The sequence below is a fragment of the Panicum virgatum genome, chromosome 2N (genome assembly GCF_016808335.1).
Source record: "Panicum virgatum strain AP13 chromosome 2N, P.virgatum_v5, whole genome shotgun sequence".
NCBI classification, from domain to species: domain Eukaryota; kingdom Viridiplantae; phylum Streptophyta; class Magnoliopsida; order Poales; family Poaceae; genus Panicum; species Panicum virgatum.
The window spans coordinates 44,679,942-44,699,404 of record NC_053146.1 but is presented as its reverse complement, the minus strand read 5'-3'; the positions used below and the strand labels follow the sequence as shown (position 1 = coordinate 44,699,404).

Here is a 19,463-nt window from a genome sequence, read left to right as displayed (position 1 = left end):
CCGAACTGGCACGCTTCACTCGCCACTTGGACCTACCCTTTCCCTCCCTTGAATGCGTTTCCCTCTCGCCCGCGCCAAGCTCACCGGCGGGGGGGCACGTGGCACGGCGCTGCCCGGAGCGCCGACGGCGACGGCCGCCGCGGTAGCTTTCGCGGCCGGGCCACCACCGTCAGCGGCGGAACCCCCCCGGCGAGGTTGCGTGCCGTGGGCCGCCGCTGGCCTGGCCTGGGAGGAGGCTTTCAGTAAATGCCGCATTTATAGCCGCGGCACGGCCCAGCCGCCAATTATTGGCCAGAAATCTGTATGCTGCCTCGCACTTCGCGGTGTACTCTGCACTGTGCCTGCGTCTATCGGCACAGGAGCACCTCTCAGCCTCAAGCCATTGATGCCCCGGTGAAAGCTGGGAACTCACAGGTCACCATGCACAGCAACAACGCATCGCCTAGATCAAATGTACATGACGGAGGGGGTGAAACGTTTACCTCAGGAGATCAGCGTCTTCCGGGCCTTTGTACTCGGGCCATCAGTTACAAAGAACCAGGACCAGGGGCTGAGAAGAGTAGGACGAACTGCTGCGACCATGTGCAATGAATGGGCGCTACCGGACCGGACCAAAGGGACAGGCTCTGATGCAGATCAGACGGGAGCCACAGCGTGCCTGATCGAAATCTGCAATCATTGATCAGGGCGGTATGCTTCACGCACACCCTGCGACGCATCGGATGGCTGTTCTGTCAAAAGTAGGCCTGGAACTTTGGAGGTGCTGGTACCCGGGATGTGAATAAGTGATGCAGCTTTATTGTTGCTAAAAGCTCCAGTACACCATAGCGGGTTCATGAATTTTTACTCACAAAAGTGTGGGACTTGAATCTGGCTTCCGCGTGATTGCGCAAACCCACATTCATCTTCTCGCGGTGAATGATTCCTGCAGGAAGCTGTAGAGCTCCTCCGCAACTGCCAATGGGTACTCTTCCTGCGGCAGAAGAGCACCTGGAACCTCCACGAATTTGGTCACGCCTTTAGCGCCCTTGAGAGCCTCCATCTCAGCCTTCGACCTCTTGGGGGCGTTAAGCGTCGACACGATCAGAACAGGTACATCGCCGTCCAACTTGGCAAACAACTGCACGAATTCCTCCCTTGACTGGACAGGATCGAGGAGGCCTGTCAGGAACGCGGCAGGGACATACCGTGCACCTTTCCTTTTGGTTAACTCATATCGGCTCTCGATGATGTCTGGCGTCACGTTCTCAGGATTGGCGTAGACGTGGGACTTGTACTGAGACTGGATAGACTTCTCGTTGCTCACCAGAACGTTGTACATCATCCAGCCGATGGCTGGAGCCCTGAGTGTTCCTCGTAGAAGCCCATACCTGTTAAATAAAAACCAGCATTCAGCTAAACCAAGTGGAATCTTAAGCATTAATAGGCTCCATATCTGTAGCCAATGGGGATGAGCATAATGCGGATTTTCAAGATCAATATGGTTTGTTTCATTTAACAAATGATTCAGGACACTGCTTTAAATCTACCAAATTCCATCACAAGTTTAACTAATTAATTACCACTATATAAATATCGCACTACCGTAGTAAGATGAATGGCACACTTCGATATGGTACACGTGCAAAATGAAAGAATATATTTTCCGGAAAGCAGAATTGGTGGATGGTGATCTTGATTAAGCCATTGAACCAATTTGGAAAATCTAAGTGCCTGCAAAACCACGCTATTGAACTATGTCTATATCTACACAAGAACACAAACAAATTTACTGCACTGCAGGTCTGCAGCAATGAGGACTGCTCTTCATGGTGAGATAAACTGTATATGAATGAGAATTATCTGTATAAATAGCAGCACTGCATTACTGAACACAGGAAACAAATGCATTCTTGATCAAATGTGATAGCCAGTAAAAACATTCGTTGGAATTAGTGACAACATGGACACTGCATCCCAAATGGCTATATGAGGTAGGCAAAGCAAACTTCAATACATTGATAAAAAAAATCAGGGGCCTTATAATGAAATGTTGAAAATAGAGTATTTCTCTTATAGTCTCTTCACATATGATGAGTGCCAGGGTCATAGTATCGTCACCATGACTTCACAGCCTACAAGGTTCTGTGCATACTCATGCATATCACACCAGATTACAAATTTTGTCCATAGTTGTACATATCTATCAACATAAAGTTAGTTATACACAAGAAAACAATGCAAATATTTAGTTACTTATACACATGAAAACAGAAGCAAATAATTAGTTATAATTAGAGCTGGAAAGAGAAATTGATGGCCTCCTTAATCAGATTAAGACATGGAACCAATTTGGAAAATGATGTTTGCAAAACTGTTCTAATGCTACTTTCTCTAAACCACAGAAATTTTCATGACTGAGAACCAAGGCCAAATCTTACTAAGAGTCATTGCATAAAGCAAATTCATTCATATGAACCAACAGTCTCAATTGGCACCCAGCCATGAGACCTTCCCTGATGGTATGGCAAATGGCATATGTATAAAACCATTTGCAAACATAGCAGCACTGCACTCCCTCTATGCTGATGATGTGGTAATTTTCCTACAACCATCCGCTAGTGATATCAGAATCACCCTTGACATCCTGCAACTGTTTGGGGAAGCTTCTGGGCTCAGGACAAATGTACAAAAGAGTAGCGTTCACCCCATCCAATGCTTGGAGGAACAAAGAATGATATTGCAGAATCATCTTCCCTGGCAGACCTCAGAATTCCCCTGCAAATATCTTGGAGTACCATTATCCCCCCACAAACTAACTAATGCACAGGTTCAGCCCATTGTTGATAGGATTGCTGACAGGCTTCCTGGCTGGAAAGCTGATCTTCTCACAAGAGCTGGTAGATGCACTCTGGTCCAATTTGTGCTAACTTCTATGATGGTCTATCTGCTGCTAGCAGTGGACCTTCCTGCTCGGGCGCTGAAATCCATTGACAAGATTAGAAGAGGTTTCCTTTGGAAGGGGAGGAGAGATGTGAGAGGAGGACACTGCCTCGTTGCTTGGCCCAAAGTCACCAGACCATGGTTTCTTGGTGGGTTAGGCATCTCTCACCTCCAGCACCTAGGATGGTCACTAAGACTGAGATGGCTCTGGCTACAAAAAACTGAGCCTGACAAAACATGGGCCTTCCTGCCTGTCAAAGCTCAACATCAAGTGCAAGCATTTTTGATGCAGCTGTTGTAACTGTAGTAGGAAATGGCAAGAACACAATATTTTGGAAGGATAGGTGGTTGACTGATCAGAGTCTAGAAACTCACTACCCACACCTGTTCAATGCTGTGACTGCTAGAGGAAGAAAAAGGAAAGTATCTGATGCTCTTGAAAACAGAAGTTGGATCTTGGATATAAAAGGAGCTCTTACAGTGGAAATCCTCGCTGAATACTTGCAGCTTTGGGACCTCCTGGAGGGAGTTGAGCTGCAATCAAAGATTGAGGACACTCACATTTGGAGTTTCTCCGCCTCGGGCAATTTCACTACAAAGTCTGCATATGAAGCTCTCTTCATTGGATCTATTCATTTTGAACCTTGGGAAAGAATCTGGAAAACCTGGGCTCCTAGCAAATGCAAATTCTTCCTTTGGACAGTGGCCCACAAGAAATGCTGGACAGCTGACAGATTGGCAAGAAAGGGACTAGACCACCCGGCCTCCTGCCCCCTTTGTGCTCAAGCAGAGGAAACAATTGATCATCTTTTAGTAATTTGTGTATTCAGTCGGCAAATCTGGTTCACTGTCTTACAAGACCTTGGCCTGGAAACACTGGCACCACAGGTTGTGGACATGTCCTTTGTGGAATGGTGGGCTGCTGCGAGCAGCAGGGTTACTGGGCAAAATCAGAAAGGCCTCAATTCCATTATCACCCTGGTTTCATGGTCCTTGTGGAATCATCGCAACCGTTGTGTGTTCGATGGAATTTCTCCTAATCTGGCATATGTTGCTGCATCAATCAAAGAGGAGGCGAGACAATGGTCTATTGCTGGAGCTCGAGGAATCTCTCATCTCCTTGCCCCAGCAGCTGCTGTCACCTAGGTGATACAGGTCTTGGTTGTTTGGTCTAGCCTGTTTCTTTTTCTTGTAATAGTTGACTAGCGAGTTACAGGCCCATTTTCCTGTAACTCTTTGGGGCTCTTTTCCCCTTTATTCTTCTTAATATATTGATACGCAGCTCTCCTGCGTGTTCGAGAAAAAAAAATATAATAGACCAGTAAAAACATGCAGCACAACTAGCAGCAACAAGTGGCAATATGCCACTTGCAAGGATTAATTAATATCAACCAGTAGATGGAAAGTCAGATTAGTATAATGAGAGCATTTCTCTATTCCTGCTACATACAATGACTGCCTGGATCATATAACAACTTCATGTCCTACAAGGTTGTCCGCTATACTTTTGTGCAGTAGTGTATTTATGTATGCATAGATACCAATTAATAACAGTTAAAAAATTATTTCATTAAAATAAATTGGAATCTTAGCAATTGATAGCCCGAGAACTGTAGTCAAGTGGGAAGATCAGTATTTGTAGTATCACTTAACACATGATTCAGGATACAGCTTTAACTCTAGTAAAATCCCATCACAATATCAGCACAAGTCAACCAATGATAAAGTTTGATATGATATGCTTGAAAAGTTAAATGAAAATGAGTGCTGGAAAGCAAAATTGGTGAGTGGCAATCTCCGTAATCAGATTAAGCCATTGAACCAATTGGGAAATGGGAACATATAAGTGCCTGCAAAACAACGTTACTGCTACTCCCTCTATGCAAGAAAATACACAAATTTATTGCACCCAGCCATGAGGCCCTGCCCTCTATAGATGATACTCTTTGTATCAATGAAATCATTTGTACATTTAGTAGCATGGCATTACTAACAAAGAAAACAATTGAATTATCCATTCCAAGCGAGAACTACAGAATATATAGTATTGCGAGGCATGCATTTGTTCAAAAGTCAGGGTGCAATCATGACAGTCCACATACATAAAGCAAAAAAATAATGTTGAGGAAATAGATCAAGTAGATATGCTACAGGCATAAGCATCAGGCATGTAAATAGAGAGTGTACTGTATAGGAAAATAGGCACACAAAATGCAAAACTAGCAAAAGAGTTGAATGTATAAATATTAGCATCATTTTTGTTCTCTTAGCAGGGAAGTACTTCCACCCATTTTGAGAATATAGTAGAAGTATTAGACCACAAGTGGATTTTCCTAGGCTTCACTAAAATGTATAATAAATGAAGTTCACAAAGTCAGTTGAATATTTGTTTTGCATAATTCAACACATGATATAGGGTATTTATTTATCTCTAGGAAGCCTCCATCATGAGTTTTTGTTATTATACATATGTATCACCATAAGTTAAATGAATGATAGTATGGAAAGGGGTAAACATGAAAATGAAAGAAAATTAGCACTGGAAATGGAGAATTGGTCACTCCTTAATCAAATTAAGACATAGAACCCGTTTGGAAAATGATATGCCAACAAAATGCCAATGCCTCTTTCTCTATACATCAGAAAAAAAATCCATAAACCAGCCGCGCATCCTACAAGGACGTGCCCCCAGTGGAGACCTATCTGGCTATCTCACCGGACCACCAGGGGCGGCGTGAGAGCAGCGGAAGCCTTAGTTTTAGGATCGATAACCTAAACTCGGGATACCATGTAGGAAGGATAGATTGCAGATAACCGTGGGATGTATTGTGTTGAACCTCTAGGGCAAATATATAGGGGTACAAGATTTGGGGGCAAAGATGCCTACCTGAGATATTTCCTATACTACCAGATATACTCTAACAGTATATCTATGTATGCATCCATGACCGTCGCCATATGTCCATGTCAAACATTGTGAGGAAAGGTGTAAAAAATATATTCTACAGGTCCCAAGCATATCAAATTATCATTAGAGCATGTACAGTATAGGCAAAGAAAGTCACAGGTTAAAAGAGTCAAGAGGATCTATCTAGAATTTCTCTGGCAGATATATATATAATATCAAATGAAAGTCCATATAATTTCTTTACTACCTTGTTTCCATATCAGAACCTCGGCCAAATACGATGGGAAGGGGTCCAGCCCATGTAGGTGCAACAGCAGCAACAGCAGATGGTCTGATAAGGCCCTTACCAGCTGCACGGACTGCTATTGTTGCTGCATGACCACCGCCAACAATTACCAGTTCATCATCTGATCATCGAATAGACAGAACAGCCCCATTGTTAATTGAATGATAAAATTCAAGGTTGGGTTCAAAAGTATTTACTCAATGCTAGTAGCTTCATGCTTGTGAAATATTGAATATTAAAATCATAGCGACAAGCATAGTCTGCATGCTAATTAACAACTAAGCAGAACTTTTTCTAAACTTTGGGATATGGTCCACACATAAGTATATCACAAGCAATCACTTGCGGTGTGAAATACTGTGCTACAGAACACTTTAGGATCCCTTTAAGCTGCACGGTTCCTCTACTTATTGACATATGTTTAGTGTTTCATGATCCCCAGTAGATGTCAGTTTACAGTTTCCATTAAGTTATCATGGACCAGCAAAGAGCGATTTTTCAGGAAACATGCTTTTGGGAGTATTTCAATTGACTGCAAATGGATGTCCTTGGCCAAAGGTAATCTTGTTCACAAATCACAAGCATAGCATTTTTTGTTATACCACTGAGCTGTTTGAACTCAGAACCGAATCTTTTTTTCTGGTGAATGAAAACAGTGAGCATATATAGGTATAATAGGAAGTTACAATATAAGAGATAGTAGAGTGAAGTGGAATATTTGTTAAGCAAGTATCCTCAACAAAACTGAAGTGTATTGATTAGGACACATGTATAAATTCCATTGAACATGCTTGAGGTGTCAGATTACCAGTGACAAAAAAAAATCAAGTTTACCTGCATTTGCCACCGGACTATTCGGTGAATTTACTAGCTGAACCAGGAAACTCTCCATTACATCAGCATTATAGTTCAGTGATGGTCTATCTGAGTAACCAAGACCAGGCCAATCGACAATGGTAGCACGGTAGCCTAGCTCTCCTTTTCGCCCAACAATATCTTTGGCGACCACTCTCCATTCCTCCACCGTGCTAACATCTGAGATTGTAGGGATCATGAGGATGTTCTTCACATCCTCAGAAGAATCCTGCTCATGCTCCTCATAGTAAATATTTATAGGTTTATCCTCAAATTTCCACTCCCATTTCCCAGTCTGAAAATATACAAAAGATGTTATAGCACTAATAACAGCAGAGAGGCAGAAAAAAAATGATATAACTTTCGGCAACACATCATTCTTCAGAGTCTAATTTAGTATATTTTTCTCCACGATACTAATTTTGTCCATTAAGAGCATTAACATTAATTGGATGATTAACCGATTTTGCAATGTAAACAGTGCCACAGTTCCAAAAAGATAACCAAAAAGGTCATTGCCTTGCTGGTAGCTAATGTTCAGGCCATTGAAGGTCTTGTTATATCATAAAGAGATACTCTAACGATTGCCACGCACTATATAAACATTCTTCTATTGTTCAAGATCTGACTTTGCCTGGTTGTCAAAAGGACTAAGTTTAATGTAACAGCCCATATTGTACCATGTTAAGTTTCCGTGTTAAGGACTCCCAAGCTGTCAGATTAATTGTGTATGCACACAAGTAAAATAAAGTATTCCCAGACCCAGTTACTCTCGTGGGTAGGAATTTGTAGGACTCGATCAGTACTATAATCCTAAGTATTTTATTGATCAGGCAGCGTCCAGATCTGAACTGGGGGTAAAGGATTTGCAGTCCCCTGCCTTACCACTTAGCCATGCGTCAAAACATCCGATCTAAAATCGAGGAAAGAACAAGTATTCATCTACATTTTTTACTAAAACCCCTTTTCTTTCTATTCTACTGAAATGACAAAGGAGAAAATCTATTGAGATGACAAAGCAGAAAAGGTGGATTTCCAGTCACAGGCTGCTAATTCAGAACAAATTAGAACCATTTACTATAATTTAATTTTCTTTTTATGAACTGAAGTAGTGAACGACTCTTAAATTGGTACCCCCCCCCCCCCCGGCCGCCTTCATTATTTTCAATGAAGCTTCACTGGTAGTTAATGATCAGGTTGGTAGGAATTTTTTGTAATTCAATCAATACTTAGTTTTCCTCAAGGCGTGCACTAGAAAAAATGCAGTTTCGTGATGAAGCCTGGTTTCAGAAAAGTAAACATGGCCAACAAAAACTGTGAGTGAGAAAGAGAAAGGAGTCTGCAATCTGGGGAATACTGTACAGGCCATGCACATCATGGGAAAAGAGGCAGAGTGTAACATTCCTATTTTAAAACCAAGGAGTGAGGCATCTATCAGAAATGAAATGAGGGAAGAAAACAAGGAAAATGGGATGGCACATTCGCCTGGTTTCCTATATCTTGCTTTTCTGTGCACATACTCCGATTCATATACCATAATCACAGTCTCTTTGTGATGGTAGGGGCAGTAAGCCAACAATCTCACTCTTTCTCAGAAATCATGTACATTTTGAAAACCATTTCACTAGCAGGCTAAATTAGTATGAACTCAGCCATACATAGCAAGAAAATAAATTAGTATTCTGAAAACTATTTCACTGGCAGGCTAAACAGGCAGAATGCAGAAGGAAATATAGCAGTAACATAGAAAATTGGTTGTGAAAATTAATTAGCAAGATCAAGCAGATGCCAGGCCATTAAATAGCAGTCTGAAACCAAATAAACCAATGGAGCACTAGTAGATAAGAGATGAAAGGAGAAACGCGGTAGAAGGGTTTGTAAATGCTGTCATTCTGATTGTGAGAGCTGAGAGGAGAGGACAAGGAGAGAGAGAAATAGACATGAGGGTTAGGGGGCCTTGAAATGTTAAGAGTTTAAAAAGGCTTCTACTAAATGTCTAGAAAGGAGTATTGTCCCAGTCTGGAGGTAAGAAACCTGTGAATGTGTTGCTCCTTTTGCCACAAGAATCAGAACCTCCGTGATTTTCACCATAGGTCCATGTGTCGTAAGTAAAAATGTTAGATGCGTGTATCACCGCTACAATGTTAGCCCAAAAGGTCCACATATTCCATTAGAGAAATATGGTATTAAAATACAGTCAATGACTCAATGATGCTTTAAGTGACAGCAGGCTTTCATTTTTTCCACTCGTGCCAAAAACATTAACCAAAGTTAGAATCATTGGCTCAATCGTGGTTGTGACAGATGCGATGGTGATTGAAAGTAAGAACTGGAGGTAGCAAAATCTTATGTTTTAGATTTTCAGTATATTGGACATAAAAATTAATTATTACCTCTTCTAAGAATAAAGAGGTATCGTATCTGATCAATGATCATAAGCACTCCATCCCTCTTCATCTTCGCTACTGAAATTTCAAGTGTTCTCTTGATGTATAGTAGAACAGACATATTAAAACTATAGGTCTGTGTGGCCCATGATGAATGTTAACACTAGTGTTTTAAACTCACTTCAATTGGAGATCCTATGTTCCCTTAAGGATAGGACGTATCTCATATGACAATTTCCTCAGTGTTTTTCTAAAGACCCGGACAATTGTCCACCATTCATCAATAAGGAGTATAATTTCCTCAGTGTTGGCTGTCTGCATGCGTGTTCACATATTTCAGCAAATGAAAGCCATGTACAGACTCGACGACCAAGGAATCTAGCCATCTTCCATCCAAATTGACCGTCACAGCTACAGAGCCGTAGCCTCTACACCCCAGTACCCAACAACATGAGATCTGAAAGCGCATAGAAGCAGTTCGCATTCCAACCCCGCTAAAAGCCCGTGCTCATTCAGCGAATTATCTGACCACCAATTCCAGCGACCTCAGTGGGCTCAATCCGGCACGAAAACTGAAACGATATACGGTACATTGCTACTGCACGAGTAAAGGCCAGGCGATCGCACCTTGGAGGGCGGTGGGGCGGGCTTGGCCTTGGAGGCGGGAGGGGAGGCGACGGCGCGGACGGCGAGGTGCCTCGCCCGCCGGAGCGGAAGCGCGCGGCTGGACACCGCGACGGCGGGGGATAGGAAGGCGGCGGCGGCGGCGGCCGGAGGCATGGCGGCGAGACTGGAGGGTAGGGGCCCGGGGTTGGAGGCGGACGCGGAGGCAAGGCGCGGGGTGGGAGTGGAGAGGAAGCAGCGACGTGTGCAGCCTTGGACTCGGGAACTCTGACCTCTGACCGACTGACCGAAACCAGAGCGAACTGTGGAATACGGAGACTTCGCCTTCCGCGTGTACACTGTGCTGCCCTTGCATCCGTTTCCCAATACCGTTCGAAATGTTTTTCCGTTACGAATTTATTTTGCTCGGTTGAGAATTTGTATCCAGAGCAGGTTCAAAACTTCAAATTCAACTGGAATTGTTTTGTATTTATAGCAGCATCGTACTTATGTTTAAAAATGCGTATAAATCTTACAACTTTACCCAGCATTTTGAAACGAGAGAGCACCGAGAGACATTCTGTGTTTTCCCGTGTCAGCTCTCTAACCACATTCTTTTACAGAAACTTTGTATTTCTGGAGGTTAGTTTTACATTCACGTGGATATTTCAAGTACCACACGATTGAGTATTTGACACGAGGAAAAGAAACGAGGAAAGCGGCCTGCCGGACTATATTGGGTCCTGCGTTGTTGGGCCTGGTAGGAGAGACCGACCAGGTGCGGTAAGCGCGATGGGCTCACCAGCCCAAATGCTGCCAGGACCGGAAAAAAAAATACCGCGTTACTGGCTGTTTTCCTCTTCGTGGAGAACAAGATGTCATCTTCAAAAATTCGGTTGCGGTGTGCATCAGAGAATCTGCTACCGTTTTGTCCTCTCCTCTCCTCCATGCCGATAAACATTATCCCGGCACGTCCTCTGAGAAGTGAGAACCCAAGCTTGCCGGTGGCCATGCTTCCGATCACGCGATCCACACGGGACGGATCGAGCGAAGCAAGCGCCGGCCGGGCCGAAAAGCATGACAGGAACGCAACGAACCCCCAACGAACTGCTACCAAAGCCGAAGCCGGCACTGCTGCTGCGTTCCCCGCCGTCGGCAGGCCTTTCGCTCCGCGCCCTGCGCGCCAGATTCGACACCCCCGGGGGTTCGATCCTATCCCCGCCCCGCCGAGGCGCCGACGGCCGCACCACCACACCACACCAAAGGGCAAAACATTGCTGCTGAAGTGCTGATGACCCATGAGAACGCGCAGGGCGTCCGTCCTTTTTTTGTGCGCAGGCGGCGCGTCCGCGGGACGCCGACGACGCGTTCCGCTTTTGGCCATGGCGCCCACGTACAGTACAATCTTATCGCCCGCGACATTCCATACAATTATTCGGCCTCCGTTGTCGCCGCCGCCGCCGCCGCCGGGTCCGGGACGCTCGGCTTGCCCGTGGGGTTCATGTGTGACGCCATGGACGGACGGCCAAACGGCGGTCGGAGGCGAGCATCCTGGCCGGGCACCGTACGCTTATACTTGTATATAGTATTTCTATTTTCTATATATGATAGCCTCGAGGGGCGGCGCGCGGCCGTTAGGTCCACGTCGGCCAAAAAAAATGAATCATCCGATTGCGATCCCATGGCTACGGATGAAAGAAAATATTGCTATTTCGGAGTACTAAATAAAATTTATTTATAAAACCTTTTTGTACGGATGGATTGTAAATCACGAGACGAATCTAATGAGCATACTTAATTCATGATTAACTCATAATTAGTGAAAGGTTACTGTAGCATTACTGTTGCAAACATAGATTAACTAGGCTCATTAGATTCGTCTCGCGATTTACAACCTACCCGTATAAAAAGTTTTGTAAATAAATTTTACTTAGTATTCCATGCATGTGCTCAAATATTCGATGTGACGTTTTTGGGATAAAATTTTTCAATCTAATCACGGCCCTAATTTCTATATATGATAGCCCTGAGGGGCGGCGCGTCGCGTGGCCGATAGGTCCACGTCGGCCAAAAAAATGGGCCGTCCGATCGCGATCCGATGGCTACGGATGAAAGGGAATCTTGCTATTTCGAAGTACTAAATAAAATCTATTTATAAAACCTTTTGCACGGATGGATTGTAAATCACGAGACGAATCTAATGAGCATACATAATTCATGATTAACTCATAATTAGTGAACGGTTACTGTAGCATCACTGTTGCAAATCATAGATTAACTAGGCTCATTAGATTCGTCTCGCCATTTACAACCTACCCGTGTAAAAAATTTTGTAAATAGATTTTACTTAGTATTCCATGCATGTGCTCAAATATTCGATGTGACGTTTTTTGGATAAATTTTTTGAATCTAATCACAGCCCTAATTTCTATATATGATAGCCCCGAAGGTCGGCGCAAGGGTAGACCGGCCACGTCAGTAAAAAAAATTCCCACCATTCGATTCTAAATTGACGGTGCATGTAATTGGCCGTGCCATCGTTATCTTTGAAGCCTTGAGACACGAATGGTCCATGCGTCAGCTCTCCATTTGGTCACTGCAAAATATCTAAATCTAGAACTCTCGACCGGTAATTTTGGTGGCCTCCGAATGGGTGTGCGCTCTACTGCAACGATGGCGGTAAAGCTAGGCCGGAGAGCCATGCGGCGAGTTTGGGCGGGCCGCCGGGCACGCCCTCGACGGGTACGGCGAGTTCCGGAGAGCCATGCGGCGAGTTTAGGCGGGCCGCCGGGCACGCCCTCGACGGGTACGGCGAGTTCATGCCGTCACCGGCGGGCGACCCGGCCTCGCTCCGGTACGCCGCAGTGCCGCAGGTCGGACATGATAGCCGCGCATTGCATGGTGAGGAGATGCCCGAGGACCGCTCCCGGCCGCCTTCGACGGCGAAATTGAGACGTCGAATTTCAGCTACTATTTTTTATTTTTTTTGCTTTAAAAATAAATGTCCTATTTCTATCTATGTATATTCGTTTGTCTATACATCTACTATAAATCTCTATATAAATTTATATTGCCAAACAGAAACAAATAAATAAATTACGCGCGCGCAAGGCACTCGTTGATAATAAAATAGCACGGCGACCTTGACCTTGATTAGCATCTAAGAAAGGAGAGGGCGCCGTCGCTCTCGCATCTGCCGACGAATATTTCAGACGACCAACCCGAACCGCACGGCAGCAGGCGGAAGAACCGCAGCGGCCTGGCCCGCGCCAAAAAAACGGAGGGCCCGAGAGCCGCAACTGGATGCCTCTGCATCGACCGCGCTCCGGTTCACCGTTCACGGACTACACGTGCTTCCGATCCTCTCCACACAAGCGTTTGCTTAGCTTCGCTGCTCTGCTCTCCCAAGGGGCACCTTTTCTTCTTTCACCTGCGCGTATCGCAGTGCCATCGGGTAGCTGGAAAGACACACAAAGTAGCTAGCGCGCGAGCTGCCTCGTGCTAGCCATAGCTGAACGCAAAGATCGACCGTATCTAGTCGCCTCTGCTGCTGCTACGTGCCAACTGCCACCGCGCCTTCTTTGGGACGGCCGGGCCTCGTGGTCCTCGAAAACCTCGCGCTCACCATCCGTTCCCGGCGCTATCCGAGGCGCGCCACCAGTCCACCACACCAACAAGGCAACAACAAGCAGGGGCCACTGGAATCCAGGCTCCCTCTTTTGTTTCGCCTGCGTCGAGCGTCCTCCCCTGAGCTCAGCTGGACGTGGCTGAGCGTTAGGTGCGTGGGCGTTGCCAGCAGAGTAGCAGACGCTGCCAATATACTCCACTGAAACCGCCATGAGGGTCGAGGGACAAAGAAAAAAAAAGAAACACCAAAAAGGCTTGCAGGAGGTTGGAGTTGGACTAGCCGTGCGCTATCCTGAAATAAATTTCTTTTTCTTATAGAAAACACATCAAAATCGCATCGATTGTGGCCTGATCAAGTGGGCTCAGAACGGATTATTTATGTTCCTGGGGCCGGCGTGAATGGAGTGGACGGCTCCGCAAGCACAAATCTGTTGCGGAATGAGTGTGACGACGACGACGCCGCTCGAGATGGTTAGGGCATGTACAACGGCATTAATTAAGCCGTCTTGCCGTCGTCTCATGAGACGACAGCACCGGCTCGTGCTCCGATGGAAAATCGATCTGAGCTCGCCCGTTGTATGCTCGGCTGCGACTCGCAGACGGCGACGAGAGATCCGGTGTGGGCTGCTTCGATTTGGCGCGCGATTCCGTTTGTGGGCGTGCTCCTAGATGCGCATGTCGGGAAGGCGCTGGCCGACGGCGAGCTGTTTGCTCGGCTACATCGCCGTGCGGAGGGATGCGCAGAGTGCCGGCCGCTTCTTGCCGCGCGCTCCTGGCCGCGTCGCCGCCGCCTGAGCCGGCCACCGTGCCTTGCCGCCCGCTCCCGGCCACGCGTGCTGGCCGCGGCGCCACCGGCCGTGCCGCCGCATGCGGCGATAGAGAACAGGAGGACGAACAAAGAGAGAGAGAGAGAGCAGCCGAGAAAGGTCGAGAGAGCAGAAGAGATATTTTCCAATTTCTACAGTACAGTCCGTCAGTCCTGATGTAGTAGTCCTCGTTTAATCGTTTAAAATATAGGAGTTAGAAAGAAAATCTTTTAATCATGATTTATGTAAGAAGAACATAAATTGGAATATAAAATTACATTACAACCCTAATAAAATTGTATTATGTAGCATACAACATGTATAATGTAGAACAAGTAACAAAATAGCACACAAAATGTAATTATATTTGATGTTTCATGTATGCAACAAAATAGCACACAAAATAGCAACAAAATAGCATACAACATGTATAAAATTATTGTTCCATGTATGCCACACACCAATACACAAAAGATTCATTTCATATGTTTGATCACCATGTTTTATGTACCTAGGCATGTAATAAATAGCTAGCAGACAGCCACACAGACAGACTATTTTACAAATTGTCTGCTCTATCGTCTGCATGCAGTATTCTAGACACACACAGACGACAGCCATTTGAGGAGCACCGCTACGTATTCCTCAAATGGCTGCCGTTTTGGGGACACACGTGGCAGTTGATGGTGTTGACTCGCCACCGGAGCAATCCGGTGCGAAAATTTAGGTGAACCGCATTCGGCACGCACCATGTCAAAAGCTGATGTTTCGTCAGGATATGGTATAATGGTCAAATGTTCATACTGTTTGAGAGCCGTGACCATTTCTACTGTTTTTTTTTTGCTTGGAAAAGGGTTGGAAATTTCCATTTGTGCGAAACTGACGGGAAAAAATGGTTGTCCTTGTCGACCAAGTCCAGTTATAATTCCTAGGTTTTGTGTTTTTGGTAAATTTCTGGGTTATTTCTCTCTCAATAGAACAGTACCTCCTTTGTTTTGGACTGGTCTTTTCCACAAGTGCTTCGTTCTTTTCCTCTTACCCGATCGATCACGCTTGTTTGTTCTTCCTCGTCAGCATATGCAAATATTTTGTGGTCGCTTTCACCAGCCTCTGTCCCTCCCCATATGGCGAAAACTTGTCGGTTTTTCACTCCATGACAGCTAGGCAAACTTTTTCTTTCCCCCCTTGCTCCCAACGAAAACGAAGTTTTACTGTTCTTGCTGATGCTAAGCAATCAGCAATTCTCAAGCAGAGAAAAGCCCTACAAGAGCAACTTCCAATCCTTTTTGTGTCGTGATCAGAAGCTGACAGGCCAAAATAGAGTGAGACGCACACAAAGGGCAGCTCTCCTTTGCCCTAATGGGATCCTTTCAGGGGTGACCCATCTAACAGGTACAAAGTGCTAGATGAAACCGCCGGACCAGCCCCCCGCGGCGTGTCACTGCTCCTGGCCTCCTGCTCTAGAACCGGACGGTTCCAAACCACCGGGGATTCCAAGGACCAGCGGCCTCCACGGAGGGAAGATGGAAACCTGAAGGTGACTCGGCGGATGCCACCTCCACTGATTTGTGATTTCCCTTCACCCCCGGTCACCATCTGAAAGACTGAAACAAACACCTCACCATAGGCGTTGTGTTTAACCCAAGCAACCTGCTTGGAGAGGCGAGGTTTTACTTTCGCTGATGGAGGCGCGCGTCACGAACGTTGTTTTCTCAGCAGGAACAGATCGCTGTGGACGAGTAACTGTCGCGCCCACGGAATTATTTGTTCGGGCTCGGAGAACATTTGGCCCAGAGAGAGAGAGAGAGAGGGCCGAGCCTGTCCTTGTCGTGGTGGGTCATGGCCAGGCTCTCGAATAGTTGCAGTTCCAGGTGTGTACAATAGAATACACAAGGAAAAAGCTCCCGCGTTTACTGTCGCGCTCGCGCTAGATTGCGCGACCCCACGTGGACCGATTCGCACGGCACCGCGGACTGCGTGCGTCATATAGCGGGCTGTCAATGCTATCATATTAGGCCACAATAGCAGATTAAGAATATCTACTCTACTGGTCGCGCCAGCCATCAATCGCGCGCCCTCGCGGCGCAGCAACCAACCCACGGGGTCATCTCTTTTTCTCTCTAAAAAATATTTTATCTCACTTATATGACCTCCGTTTTGAGAACCGATTGTACCACAGTATTCTACTCGACGAGCCGAACAAAACTAGATCTCACTTATATATGTTTCAACAACGTTTTGCAACAGTGTCAAATTACTATATACTATAACATAAATTGCGCAGTGTTGCATACATAGTTTGTCACACTTTTAATATATAAGTTGCCATAAAAAATAGTATTTTATTTATATGAGTTTGTCATAAAAGCAGAGTGTCCACCAACAACTCATGTGGCAACTTATGTGCAGGATATCTTTCTGTATTGTGTGGCAAATTATGTATTATATATATGTATCAACTTATGTTTACGACACCATTCTATGTTTGTGGCAACTTATGTGTTATATGTGTGGCAACTTATGTATAAGACACCTCATATTTTCTGGCAACTTCTATATTACAAGTGTGGCAACTTAGTATAAGATTTTTTTTTGGCAACTCGTGTGCATGACACTTTTTCTGGTTTTGTGACAACTCCTGTGCATAATAAAGTATGATTTCATTGTAAAAAAAAATTTCTTGACAACTTACACAAAAAATGTTATTTTTTGTTGCAACTCTTACTTTACAAGTATGACAAATTATGTGTAGACACTGTTGGGGATTGGACCTTCGGGTCAAGCCCTCACCCTCGGAAATGCTCCCTAACCTGTTTGCAGGGCCACAACGAAATGGAGCTAAGCGCACCCGAAGGTAACGGATGAACACTAAGAAGCGCAAGCTCGAAGACCACGACCTTCGGGACCGAAGGATATCACCTTCCGAAGGCCGAAGGTAACGGATAATTGCCCTGAAGCGCAAGCGCAAACTCCAAGACCTTCGGTCCGAAGGATTTCGCCTCCACCGCGCCGAAGGTGACGAACGGCTACCCGGAAGCGTAAACTCGAAGATCAAGACCTTCGGGAGAAGAGCCCGCGACCGGGAACGGTGACGGCTGGTCGATCGTTGATGGAACCTACATGACCCAAACTCCCGGAGGTACCCGAAAGTTATGGTGACCTTCGTCGACTGAAGACATGTGAGTAAAACGTGAGTATGTAAGAAGGTCGGAGTTGTACACCTTCCGAATACGTGAGAAGGTCGGATTTGTAAACCTCTCACCTTGTAATTTTACCCCGGAACCGGCTAAGAGTGAGCTGTAAATGAGTTGGGAGGGGGCAATTTAGGAAAACCTGGCCGAGGGCTAGGGGTATAAATAGCCCCCTCTCTCCACAGTGTAAAGGGTTGAATTTCCTAATCTTTACTGGAGAGTTCGACGTCCGCTTTCTTTGTCTTCGTACTGTTCATGCTCCCTGTTTGGGCATCTAAGAAACAAAGATCCCAACAGAGGCGCCCACCGTTCCAGCACGAAAGACAACCCTCGATGGCCCCAGCGAAGAAAAAAGCCACCGCCGGCACCACAAGCACCACTGAGCCTGGCCGCATCCTCGATGGCCCTCAATCACAACTCGAAGGAACCAACCCAAGGATCGAAGAAATCACCAATGAGGTTGCCATTCATGGAGAACCGGCTGATAACACTGAAAACACTGTTCATCAACTCACAGAAACAGCACTGAAGCTCAAGGCCCTGGAAATGAAGAAAAAGAACATCGAAGCTCAGCTTGCAACCAAAAAGAGGGCACTGGACCAAACAAATAAGCTAGCCGAGGCCAGGCGCAGGCTAGCAGAGATGGAGGCAGAAGTTGAAAACCTGCAGAGGGCATGCCAAGAAATTCCCGAAGGATCCTCCCAGCAAGAAAACCGCTACATCCTCCAGACAGCCTTCGCACAAAATGAAGACAGAAGACCGCCACCTGTCAACCTTCCATTTGACCCAACTTCGCCACTCTCAGTCGCTCTTCAGCGAACTTCATGGCCGCTCGGCTACAAGCCAACACAGCTCCCCAAGTACAATGCTACAACAGACCCAACCCAGTTCCTCATGGCCTACGAAGCAACCATCGCTTCGGCCGGAGGTGACGACTCCACCATGGCCAAGTCCTTCGTCATGGCCTGCGAGGGTTCGGTGGCCAACTGGTACTCGTACTTACCCCCGCAATCAATCAATAATTGGTATCAGCTGAAAGGAAGGCTATTACAGGACTTCCAAGGTTTCAGAAGGCTCAACGCCAACACTGTAAAAGACTTCAAATGCCCCCAGCATGACCGTGAGCCCCTCTACGACTACTTCCGAAGGTTCGTCCAAAAGAAGGCTCAAATCCCAAACTTCCCAGAGAAGGACGCGATAGAGAAATGCATCGAGGGTCTCCTGCCAGGCCAACTTGCTTCACACCTCATAAGAGAACCTCCGAGGACTCTAGAGGAGCTTTATTCAGAAGCAGAAAAGTACGCAAAGTCAGACGCCGACCATCGCAGAAGGGTCGAGCAAAGAAGAATAATGCGTCAGGCAGAGAAATACAATCAACAAACATGGCAGCAAGAAAAGCAGCCAGCTCACCAGCTCGTCTTACCTCTGGAACCTTCGAATGAAGATGAGGACCAAATGACCTTCGATCCCTTCCTGACACCACCAGAGCACCAACGCACAAATGATAAGCAACCTTCGTCCGGAGCACGAGGCAGAGGTCGCGGCAGAGGAAGGGGCCGAGGTCGTGGACCTTCGCACGACCCCAAAAAATTCTTCTGTCACTTCCACGGATCTGACTCCGACCACAGAACAAACCAGTGCCCGGAGAAAAAGAAAACCCTTGATAGAATGGAGGCCGAGAAAAAAGCCAAGCTAGTTGGACACACTACATGGCCACAGAACCAACCTTCTCAACAAATACAGTACACACAACCTTCATACATTCCACCTCCACCATTTACACAAGCGTACCGCCCACCCATGTTTAACTACAACTACAATCACAATTGGCAGCAGCAGCCAAACCCACAAACGCAACCCATTCAACCCACAACCCAA

At 46.0% G+C, this 19,463-nt stretch overlaps 1 protein-coding gene across 1 annotated transcript; it reads right to left on the bottom strand.

Annotated features, from left to right (window-relative positions):
• Positions 1-767: 767 nt before the first annotated feature.
• LOC120660649 lies at positions 768-10,281 on the bottom strand. The gene is made up of 4 exons (XM_039939257.1): positions 9,986-10,281; positions 6,951-7,266; positions 6,078-6,237; positions 768-1,370 (listed from the first exon to the last, which is right to left on the bottom strand). The coding sequence occupies exons 1-4, from the start codon at positions 10,136-10,138 to the stop codon at positions 902-904; spliced, it is 1,098 nt and encodes a 365-aa protein (XP_039795191.1). The 5' UTR covers positions 10,139-10,281; the 3' UTR covers positions 768-901.
• Positions 10,282-19,463: the final 9,182 nt, after the last annotated feature.